The sequence below is a fragment of the Heliangelus exortis genome, chromosome 6 (assembly GCF_036169615.1).
Source record: "Heliangelus exortis chromosome 6, bHelExo1.hap1, whole genome shotgun sequence".
Lineage (NCBI taxonomy): Eukaryota > Metazoa > Chordata > Aves > Apodiformes > Trochilidae > Heliangelus > Heliangelus exortis.
The window spans coordinates 37,000,774-37,013,030 of NC_092427.1; the positions used below are offsets into that span (position 1 = coordinate 37,000,774).

The following is a 12,257-nucleotide window of genomic DNA, read 5'->3' on the forward strand; positions in this document are numbered from 1 at the left end:
CAGAAACCCCAAAAAGAAGAAACCACCAGGGAAGTACTGAACTAGTGAGGCAAAGAGAAAAGGATCTCCAGCCAATTAACTCACATAAAGTATTAATCAGGAGAGTGAATAACTTTCAAGCAGCTGATGGTACTACAATCCTTTTTAGTGCCATGACAGACTGGAGTGTTACCATCTACCACTGTTACTGATGTTCAGCAATAATGGGAATACAGAGCTGCTGCTGAGACAACCAAAAGCATTTAAAATGTGACAAGCAACAAGCAGAATTAGAGGTAAAGTGGTAATCTTTTTCCTGAAATGCCACAAGGTCATTTTTTTTTTTTTTTGTTTTGTTTTAAAGGGGTTTTATTACTGGATTACAGGCTCAGTCTTTTTAAAACACTGGAAGCACTTTAAAAACCAAATGATTTTCATGTATTGCCACTGCTCTGGATTTGCTGCTAATTTCAAGTGTATTTTTCTTTTAAATATTTGTCTGCTAAGCTATACAACCAACCTGGTAAAGTACATATAGATAAATGTGTAATGGCATCCCATTTTAAAGTTGTGACACCTGAAAATTTCAAAACAAGCCATGCAAAAACTTTAAACAACTCTGGGATAATTTCAAAGACCACTAAAGAGCTCCAATTTGCTCTTTCCACTCCTTTCCTTGGCAACTAATGCAAAAGATATCACTAACTCTTGTAATAACAACAGCTTCCTGTTTCAGTAAGTCTTCAAATTTGCAGAGGAAGTTAAATACAAAAAGAACAAGAACTAGAGCTCACATTCCAGTGGAAGTTTAGTTTTCTTTAACTATACAATATTTCCAGAAGCTGTGCTAAGTAAATATTTAATCCAGTTACTGTGTGTTTTGTATTTCTCTTAAAGAATTAAAAAAAGCTCTCTTTCTTAGAAGCTGAACATGTCCATCAGGAATACTTTACTTAACCCAGAACAATACTGAACATCAGATTTGGGGTTTTTAAAGTGTTAATTCCAGAAAAAAACCTATCATACAAGCATTTTATAAAGACTGACTAAGAGTTTGGACCTGATTCTGCTTTCACTAGTGTAAGTGGCCAGTTTCCCAAAGCTTTACAGGGCTCTGTACCAAGTCTTAAATTAGAAAAATCAACTTGTGAGGAAAAATAACTCCTTTTGCATTGAGAAAAGACTTTGGAGTGTCTATAAAATAAATATATAAAACTTTAATGTATGGAATTAAAAAAAAAATCTGAAGAGAAGTTTGAAAAAACCCTCCATTACCTTTTCTAACAGTTCTTTCACTACCTCATTTGTTAGTGTTTCAGACATTAAAGGACATTCCTCAATGACCAGCCTGGGGTGCCTTTGTCCTCTGGGTGCTGCATGCTTCTGGCTAGAACACAGAAAGAAAGCAGTCTTTGTCAACAGTTTGCTGCTAACTTGGGCAAAAGCTTGCAGATAGAATTCTCTTCTTATGGAATAGTTATGAATGAAATACTAGAAAATTCTGCATATTTTTATTTAGAACCCAGCGTTTTTTGGTGCTCTTTTTCTTACAAAAAGTGGCAGGTAATGTGTATTACTCTGTCAGGGTAAGAATACTGAACAGGAATTTACTCTGAAGACTGAAGAGACATTTTTTGGAAACTGAGTGATATGGAAACACAGCCCTGCTTTTGTAGTTAACCCCCAAATCTCTGAAAATGCAAAAAAAATACACATTTAAGCTATACATGTAGCAAGCACAAAACAGATTCAGTTCTACAGAAAATACACTATGAATAGAAATGCAACTTTTACACTCTTATCATGTCAGGTTTCAGAATCCAACAACCTTTAACTTCCAGTTAAAGAACAGCATTCCTCATGGTTTATCTAAAGCCCCTTAGAGGTTACACTACTTAGGATTACTTGGTGTGTATCAACAGCAAACTGGGATTTTATTTGAAGTTTCCTTCACACCATCTATTGCTTTATAATGAAACATCTATGAGACACTCCCAAATATAAAAGTTTACTTGCTAGATAATCACTGGAGAAGGTATATTTGCCTACAGGAAAACCAACACAGGTTTATCTAAAAACCTGTGATTTATCATCATGGTTTATCTAAAGCCCCTTAGAAGTTACACTACTTAGGATTACTTGGAGTGTATCAACAGCAAACTGGGATTTTATTTGAAGTTTCCTTCACACCATCTATTGCTTTATAATGAAACATCTATGAGACACTCCCAAATATAAAAGTTTACTTGCTAGATAATCACTGGAGAAGGTATATTTGCCTACAGGAAAACCAACACAGGTTTATCTAAAAACCTGTGATTTATCATCATGGTTTATCTAAAGCCCCTTAGAAGTTACACTACTTAGGATTACTTGGAGTGTATCAATAGCAAACTGGGATTTTATTTGAAGTTTCCTTCACACCATCTATGGCTTTATAATGAAACATTAATGAGACACTCCCAAATATTTTTTTTTAATTATTATTTTTACTTGCTAGATAGTAACTGGAGAAGGTATATTTGCCTACAGGAAAACCAACACAGGTAGGTATGGCACAGAAAATTGGGAACCTCCAGCAAACAGTTTCAGATGGTGCCTGCAGGGTCTTGTTCAAGGGACTTGACCCTGTTCAAGGGACTAAAGGTTCAAACTGCAACTTCCTAAGCATCCCACATCTACAGGGATAAGGCAAGTGGTACACTGGTGGCATCAGCTCTTGGAAGCCTCAGCTCCAGAGAGCAAGTATTCTGCTTTCCTTACTCAACCACTTGGCCACATGGACAACAGTCACCTTGTCTGCAAATGAATGATGCAGGCAAGTTGCACGAACAGCAAATACCATGAAAAATGCATAAGTGTTTGAGAAGCTCCCTCAGATGACCCATTTTTTTACAGACACTCTTTCAGTATTCCAAAAGTACATGAAAGAAGCTTTGTGCATCACACTAGGACTCGGGAGAGAAGGGGAAACAAGACAACTCTTAATCCAATAAGAAACCCACTTTTCTGATTCTTCAAAATAAGAACAAAAGGTTTTCTCTTTTTTTTTTTTTGCATTCAAAAGAACTAACAGTAAAATTTCTTTGTGCATTTTCTTTGTAATGACAAATGCAGTGAAAACAGGAATGACAAACAAGACTAAGGAACTGGAACATAAACATGAGCTCTTTACTCTCTTCCAAACCCAAGCTTTTGTATGCCCAACAATCACAAAGTCATTTCCTTCTTATTAAAGAAGGAAAAGTAAATCCTCTCTGACAAACTAATTCACACTTTATAGGTCATTTTCCCTGAATAATGCTCTTGTGGGAGAAGTAAAACCACAAACTTTTGCAAATGAAGAAATAAAAACAGACATGGGAGAATTTAAAGCATCTTAACAGCCCCTTAGTGTTGTGGTTAACCTTTTATTTGCTGCAGGTTCCAAAACAATACAAAGCAAAACCTTAGCCTCTTGTGTGCTTAGTGTTAATTTAAAAACATCAGTAACTTGCTCACCTTTCTAAAGGTGGAGTTACTCCATTCTCTGCAGTGCTCATTTCAAGTTTACACTGAATTATGCATGTTGAACAACCCACTAACAAATGGCTCAAGTAAATAATGGATTAACACACTCAAACTGTTCCACTGTTACCTTAATTTTAGCCTTGAGAGTACCACGCGATACATGTGACTGGCAGGGAAATTCCTCCTTCTCCCAGTGGGCAGCAGAATAGGATGCACAGCTCCCACAACAAATCCCTTGCTGTAATAGTCCTCCACCTTTGTTGCTATATCCAGCACAGAGCTGATCTTGATGACTTCTGGGTTTGAGGAAGCTAAAAAAAGCATTGAGAGCACAAGAGAAGCAGGTTACACCATGTTCATTTCAACCACACCAAACCTATCCCAAGGTATTGACTAAAAAACTACAAAAAAAAAAAAGCAGATTCACAGCTGATTCAACAGCATCCAACTAGCTGAAGTACCTATTTTTACAAGTTAATATGATCTATTTGGCAACACTTGTAGCTTTGCCAAGCTAATTTAAGAGCTGCATCAACACCTAAACACGCACCAGGTTTGAACTTCCCAAACAAACTATTTTATCTGCTCAAAGTTTTAAACAGAGTGAAGCAGTGTCCTTTAACTTCAGCTGTGTGAATTTAAGCCTAGAACAATTGGGTTTGTTTTTATTCAAGGCTTTTTTTTTTTTTTTGATTCAGAAGTGATCTGTGAATTATAGGCTGAATTTTTTAGGTAGTCCCAATTCCTCTTTCCAGTAGCCCTAAGGTACAGGCTAAGCAAGGTGTGAATTTACTTCCTAACAGGTAGCCAAAATATTTCTATAAATAACACAGCTAAAGCTCACTGGCTTTATTGTGCACCTGAAGTTTCCTGTGTTGAAGATGATGACAAAACAGCTACCTCCTACCTATTCATTTTGTTATTCAGAGTGACAAGAACTTCACAGCATCTCATCTTAGCAGGCTGCATCAGTATTACTTCTTTTCCCTGATAGGAGAGCTGTGGAAAAGGCACAAGCATTCTGCCTGGGGAAAACTCCAACTACCTTTATTTTATAGCTAAACTGACCTCAAAAAATAACAGCTGTTTTTGTAAGTGAGGTATGCCTCACAACTGAGGCCACAGAATTTACAACCCTTGACAGACATTCAAATTTACACTTCAGCATCCACTGCTCTCTTTCCTTTGGGGTATTCAACCCCACCAAAATAAAAAAGTTTGGCTGTAATTTTCTTCTGGGGGATTATTCCCCTGATGCAGCAGAACCTCCACAGAGCTCAAAATTGATGATTACAATAGGGATGGGAGTATTTTAGGGATCAGGAAGAGAGAAGCCAAGTGCAACACACTGCTGGTAACTAGTTAGGATGCTCAGGGACTCCTGTCAGTCAGTTTAGATAAAGCACAGCTGGCCAAATTTGCATCATGACTTGGGAGGAGATGAGGGACTCCTGGAAGTCTCACTAGCAGGCTCACTGTGACTTAACATAGCATAAGAAGCAGAGAATAAGACATATAAATTGAAATAATCTATTTAAGCTTGCTGTACTTCTACCTTAATGCAGGACAAAACTTACTAATTATAAAGTAGTGAAGGTTTTTTTGTTTACTTGTTGCCACATCCACTGGTGATAAGTCACTCAGGCAGAGAGAAATCTCAGAGGTTGGGGAAGTTCTTGCTCTGGAAATCAGCAGACACTGAGTGCCATGAAGATGTAACACAACTTGAGAGCTGAGTAAAAACTCAGGGAAGAGGCTCTCACTTAGGCCTCATTTAGTCAAAGGACATTCAAGTAGTAACAAGGATGTGAGCAAGTTGATTGGGGTAGAATTAAAAAAAAAGCCCACCATGATCCCAATAGTACTTCAACCAATCCCCATGTTTTATGGTGGAGAGAGAATTCAGAAGTGCCTCCAAGACACTACATACACCATTTTTTTTTTCAGTATTCATTACCTTGGCTCTAAAAATTCAAGACCTCAAACAAAGTGTATTTTAAAGGTCAAATCCACACAGTTAGAATGACACAACAGAAAGATACCTGAAGTTACAAAGCCAATTGTTTGATGTCAGAGACCCAGACCAGCTGGGCAGCTACAGGAAACTGAGCTCACTGGTGTTTGGCATTCATAATTCCACAGTAACTCACTGCAGCCAAACACTGCTGAACATCAGACTGAACAAGTGAATCTTTACTGCTGTACTGACAAGTTATTAAAATAATAGAGCTGCATCTTTATTTGCACTTGTTTGGAGTGCTTTTTCTTCCAACTCCCAACCACACTTTTCAATAAAGCCTTTACACAACACTCCCAGGAAAGCTCCTTTGTAACACAGCAAAACTATCCAGAACACAGACCATTTAAGAACACCAAATATTTCTCAGCCTAAAAAAGATTTATTGTCCTTTCTATGATCAGATTAACAACTAATTCATCTATGCATGATGCAGCCTCACTTTATTTCTAGTGTGTTACCACTACAACTCAAAGTTCTTTCAAAAAGAACAAGAGCAAGTGAGAAACTGTTATGTTTCTTTACATAAATAACACAAATAAACATTTAGGTAAATAAACAATTGGATGTCAAGTACTGTAACTTAGTAGAACATCCTTAGTAGGAGCACCCTGTAGTCTGACAGTCAGACCAGAATATATAAAATAAAATAATAAATAAAATAAATAAATTCAATTTAAATAAAATTATTATTCCAGCCTTTTAATTTAGAGCTGAAGCTAACAAGAGGCCATGTTCAGTTTATGAAAAAAGTTACAGAAAACTAGGCAGGCACTTACAGTTCCCCCCTTTATCAACCCCTTCTAGCAACTGCATTGACTTCAAGTCCTCACTATTAAGGATTTCCAGTAGACTGGGGGGGTTATAAAATGCAAGTGACTACAAAGTGAGTGCAAAAGTGAGCTGTCTGTTCTCTGAGGGCAGCCATCTGGGCTTGTTTATGTTTTCAACTCGGTGGAACAGGGAGTTGCAGTGTTAGGGACGGGACACCCTCGGGAAGGAAGTATCCCACAGAGCACTGTCTGCCTCTAGTGATGCATACAAATTCTGGTGCATTTTGGTCACCATTTCAAAAGGCCATTCAGCAACTGTAGAAGTAAAGCATTTGGAAAAAAAAAATAATTAAAAATAGCAAGACCAAACTGTACGACTCTTACCAAGAAATCGACCACTGGGGTGGGTGTAAGGAGAAACTAGCCTGGTGCACAACTAAGAAACAGACTTACTTCTGCCTAAAGTAACAAGGACAATGACAGCCTGTTTTGGGAAGTTGAGCACACATTTTTAAAAGTTGTTATACAATCAATGCTCAGGCAGAGTGTATTTTCTGAACCCCTGAATCAAACCACCATTATTCAAAGCGAGTACGGACGGCAGTATCTGACTCACAGGAAACAAGGAAAATCTCTCCCTGTTTTTAGCCAGCTTCCTTAAAAAGGACAGTTGTGTAATTTGGAGGTTTTGGCTGTTAAAAATGCTTCAGTAGTTTCCATTGTAATTTTATCTAAGTGAGGACCTTCCTCACGATTCATGTTTCAAAATAAAAGTCTTATATTCGGCTAAGCTTTGATCCAAAGTACTTACAGTAAATCTGAAGCCAAACAGGACACAACCAAGTTACATCTTATTCCCTGCTTTCCCAGAACAGTAAGGACACGAGATAAAAAGAAGATACCTTCTAAAGTAAAATCCAGCAACACATATTCGTAGGCAGAATCCGTCTTTGTTTCAACTTGTGGTCTCTTCAATGTAGAGAAGATTTTTCCAGGGCTGCTATCATCAGGGTCTTCCAGCTTTCTGAGTCCGCACCCCATGGCAAGATCTGCAAATGATTAAATTGCAGGAAAAGGTGGTGGGGGGGGGAGATCTGTTGCTCTCACTAGAGGGGGAAAAGAAGCAACCAAGTAATTCCCTTCAATTTTGTTTTCTATTAGCCATAAATCCAAATACAGAAAGAGCCCAGATCCCAACTCAGAAAGTCACGGTCCTTCCCATTCATTTTTTTGTTTGTTTGTTTGTTTGTTTAGATAGAAACAGTGAAGCTGGGGATGGTTTCAAGCTACAAACTTGCTAAGAGCAGGCTTGATTTCCCAGCCAAGCCTGAGCTGCAGCAAAGGAGCAGAGATTTTCCATGCCACGTCAATTTACAGCCAGCCCCCTATCAGTGCCCTCTTGCAGAGGACACCAATAGTGCTTTGTTTGTCCTTCCAGCCTGCCTGGGTGAGGAGAGAGGGGGGGGGGGATGGGGAGGGGGAAGAAGAACTGAAAAAGAAAGTTAGAAAAACTTCTCTGCAATTTACTTACCTCCAGAAGTTCCACTCGACCACGGCAGCGAGTCGGAGGGGAAAAAAGCAAGTTAGTCAGAATGAAAGAATGAGAAAAGAGCCTCAACATGGTCGGAGACGAAAATCATTTCCAGAAAGGAAGTCAGCTTCAAGAGGAAATTGCTTCTGGCATCTCAAAGGGTAGAAAAGTAAATGAAAAGCAGTTTAGTCCTTATTTTAGATTTCAGCGCTGGGCTGCTATTTCCTTTCCGCGGGAACTCGCTTCCATAGGAAAAATAACCAGGAACATGGCATAATAATGTAAAGAGGGGTAAAGAAATTTGTCAAGAAAATATGACAATAAGAATTACATTGCCAAAATTAGCTGAGATAACTGGCTTTAATAAACACCTAAAAAGAGACACCGAAATAATCTTCATTTGAAATCAGAAAGACTTTTTTGTTTTATATATGGATACAGTTACAAGACTGCTCCTCATTTTTCATGGGTGTTGAACAACTGACACCCTTTTCTCTGTCAGGCTGACCTCAGGTAGAACAGCCACAAACTTTCAACACTGTTGCTGATCTTTTTAAGTCCTGAAAATGTAGTATAATTTCATTAACCACTGCAAGTCACTTGGAACTGTATGACACTTGATGCAGACCATGAGAATACATGGGGGGGAAAAAAGGAACAGTGATTTTCTAAAGCCCTGCTACTGCTGAGATGGGTGGTTTGAAACTTCACCTTTTATTTTTGAATTGTACCTAGAGAAATTCAGAGTCATCTAGAGAAAAACAGACTGACAATACCAGGATGGATGAAAGGAGTTATAATGATGAAAGTTCAGTTATAAAAAAGCTTTTTACTGAAAAAATATTATTATAAAAAATGCCCATATTTTCTATCATCAACCACTGCAAGCTGGGCATTAAGCACTTGTGGTTTTTCTTCTTCCACTGCATGCAAAGTGATATAAATTTTAAATAGGTTACCAGGAGCAGTAATCCTGAAGACTATACCCCCTTTGAAATCCAGAGTATAGTTTCAAGTTGCTTAACTCTGGAAGAACTTCAAAATCACTGAGTGGTGAGCCTAGAAATGAAGTCATGGTTGTATCTTTAATACAAGCTCCCAGGTGCTGAAACCAAGAGGAAATCTTATTGAACTCTTGATTAAAACCTGGGGTAACATATCAAATAAACAGAATTCTTTTTCCCCACGTCTGCTTCCATAGAAATTGCTTTCAAACACTTTTTTTTTTTTTTTTAAAGGTCACCACTGACTTGTTGCTATACCAGACACACATGTAAACTGCCCACTCAGCTTTGAAAATCCTGATGTTTCATGCCCCACAAACCTTAAAATCCACTGCAACTTTTTGCCTAAAGCCATGGCACATCCCAGATAGCTACAAGTAAAACAACTTTCTGAAGTCCTAGTTCCCAACTAGCTGTGCTGGTTTGGGATTTATTTTATTTAACTAAAGCTACCCACATTTTTAATGAGGCCAGAATATTGTAGTTGGAACTTTTTGTGCCAAGGCTGATTTTTAAGACTTATTTCAACCCTCTCACCAAGATGGGAATTTTCACAGCAGCAACAAATTCTTATGACACAGAGACACTTTTGGATAAAAACAATGGTCCTTAATTTGGGCAGCCCTAGGTTATTTAGGTACTTACAAGCTTCCAGGTTGGGAGTCAGGCAACAAAGTGCCATTGCAGGCTTGCCTCAAAAAGTCACTGGGTTAAACCAATGAAAGAAGAGATCCCACAAGTCAGAATAAACAAACAAACAAACAAAAAAACCCCCAACCTTCAGACAAGAGCTAAAGCAGCATCCTCACAGGGGTTCAAAACTGCACCAAAGCACCTGAATGACTGAGGAGAGGAGCAGGGTTGCCAGACTCCTGGATGCAAACTGCCTGGATAGGTGTAGTGCCCTGTTGCAAAGGGGTATAAACAACAAACCAGTCCCTTTCCTATGACCCAAAATGCAAGAACACTGAGAACTGGTATCAGAGAAGAACAGATCCCTAAAACTACACTGTGATTCACCGAGGTGTGGCAGTCTCAGCAACCCTCATTCAGAGAGCATGTGACTCATTCAGTGAAGCTTAATATAATTTTAAGACTTCCAAAAAGGCAAACAAAGATAGCCAAACAATGGACCACTTCAGCCAAAGGAACTGTGCTTCTTTGGAAGGCTTCCAGCATCCCCTTACAGTTTTTCTTCTGATGAAATGGAAAAAATGATACAAAGACAGCAAAAGAGCAGCAAGAGCAGCATGTGTCCAGTGCAGGATGAGAGGCAGAAGCAGTTCTGCAGAGTAGTTTTCACCAGAAAAAGAAGTGCTGGCTACCAACACCTCAGGGATGATCCCATGCTTTGTTTGCTGTTGTCAGGGTCATGGGAGGTTTGAAAATATTTGTGTGGGAGGGATTTTTGTCTTGCTTGTGACATTACTAAACTTAACTGAATGTGAGGACATCATCTGATGCTTGAAACTGATGTTCTGAAACAGATCTCCTGTTCCTGAGTCCAGGCTGGACTGGTGAAATTACTGACATCTACAGCAGGGCCCCTGCCTATGGAGTTGGTGCTAAATAAAAGTGGTGTTGGCAGCCCCTTTTTGATGAAATTTCTCCTGCTGGAATTAGAAAGACAACACTTTGGCTTTGGAACACCTGTGATAAACCCACTTGAATACCAAGCCTATTTACAAGAATGCCTTCTCTTCTCCAAAACCTAATATGACCTGCATAAACCATTAAATAAAATAATTATTTAAATTTTGCCTACCCCACGATCTTAAGAGATCAAGACTGGGAGACAGTACTTCACAGTAGTGCATGTTGTTTTTTCAAGCCATTTCAACTTCCTGTTGATTAAAATCATAAAGCAAAGAAATTGATGACAACAGTGCAGGGCTACACATTCTCCTTGGCTTTGTATACACAGTGCCAAAAAAAAAGCTAAAAATAATAAATCAAAACTCAGGGAAATCGACTGAAAAATTTAATTCTTAATGGCTATCAAAACTCAAGAAGGATCATAAGCCCCTGAAGCTGTAGTTCAGAGCCAGCTAAAGCAGTATCATTAGCAAATGTGTCTGTAAAGACATCTCTCTTTCTGATTAGGATACCTGCTAGTATGTTAAAACTAAGAATCCTACTGCTTTAATGCTATGCAAACTTCAGAAAGCTTCAAAAACAGTGTTTTATTTTAAATTCTAAAATATACAGCAAGGATGTCATGAAGAGAACTATAAAACTTTTAAGCAATATCACAATCAGGACAAAGGACTCCTGCTAAGCCATCATTTGGACCTGGCTGAAGCTTTGAGAGGACATCATCTCATACTTTCCAGGCTGTTGGATCACCACCACAACACTGTTTTGGGGACAAAAACCAGTGGTGGCACATCTGTGAAAAGGTTATTCATTCAAAACATATTAACTGATGAGCTTACCTGGAATAAATTCACTATTACAAGCTGCACAGACTTTAAAGAGCCATTCCTACTCTCAAAGTTAAAAAAAAAAAAAAAGAATAGTGAGCATAAAAATCCAGATAACTTGAAACTGTACCAATTACCTAAAGAATTATTGCTGTTTAGGAATATTTCAACAGAACCAAAACTGACTCAAACAACAACAACAAACAGAAAGGATAACTATTAGTTCTTCTGAGAAAGTCAAAACATAAAATAATATTTGGGCCAAATGTTTCTCACTGGAAGGAAAAACCCATGTGTGCAGCTTTCAGAGACATAACAACATTGAGGTTAAAAAAAAATAAGCATGATTATCTGCTATGGATCAGTCATCACTGACACAGAACATTTTTAACAGGACAGGTGCATTAGGAAGATTTATGGGGCAAGTTACAAACACAAGCTAAGTCAGCTTCAGGTTCTGGAGAAATCTGACTTATCAGAACAGCTACAGGACTCCAAACCCATGTGTTAATAACTAATTAAATAATAATCTCAAACTGCATGAATTGTCATGGTTGCTCTCTAGATTTCTTTTTAGGCTTTCTTACTTTGTTTTACAACTCAAGGCAGATGTAAAGGAGCTTCTTGGGATAGGATAATGACACAAAAAGAAAAAAAAAATTATAGCAGAAAAACTGTGAAATTCAATTGTCCAGCATTTCTCACATCCCTGTCCCAAGGAAGTATTTAACTAAAACAAAACAATAGATTTTTTTCTGTAGAATGACTTGATTAAAACTGCTCTGTCTTTATCTAAAGATATTAAAGCAGCAGTGTTCCATTCTGAGGGCTCCTTGCTTTGACAACTCAATTTTTTTTCTTCATCCCACTGTTTGTTTCCTTTTTCTTCACAGGGACAATTTTGTGATTTTAACAGGAACACAGCCTTGTTGCACATGTTGGCTTGAGCAAAAAAAAGACATTTTCTGCAATAATATGAAACCCAATGTTCTAAAAATAAAGATGACAACATAGTTTAAT

General features: G+C 38.1%; 1 protein-coding gene across 4 annotated transcripts in view; it reads right to left on the reverse strand.

Moving 5' to 3' along the window:
- Window positions 1-8,059, reverse strand: part of RFTN2 (raftlin family member 2) — a 29,204-nt gene extending 21,145 nt beyond the window's left edge. The window contains exons 1-4 of one of the 4 annotated variants that reach the window (XM_071747873.1): window positions 7,811-8,059; window positions 7,182-7,328; window positions 3,617-3,800; window positions 1,255-1,366 (exon numbers count right to left, since the gene is read on the reverse strand). In XM_071747873.1, coding sequence (XP_071603974.1) covers window positions 1,255-1,366; window positions 3,617-3,800; window positions 7,182-7,320 — 435 coding nt within the window. In that variant the 5' untranslated portion in view covers window positions 7,321-7,328; window positions 7,811-8,059. Of the gene's footprint in view, window positions 1-1,254; window positions 1,367-3,616; window positions 3,801-6,285; window positions 6,447-7,181; window positions 7,711-7,810 lie in introns of those variants that run through there. The other 3 variants (XM_071747872.1, XM_071747875.1, XM_071747876.1) reach the window with 3 other exon arrangements.
- Window positions 8,060-12,257: the final 4,198 nt, after the last annotated feature.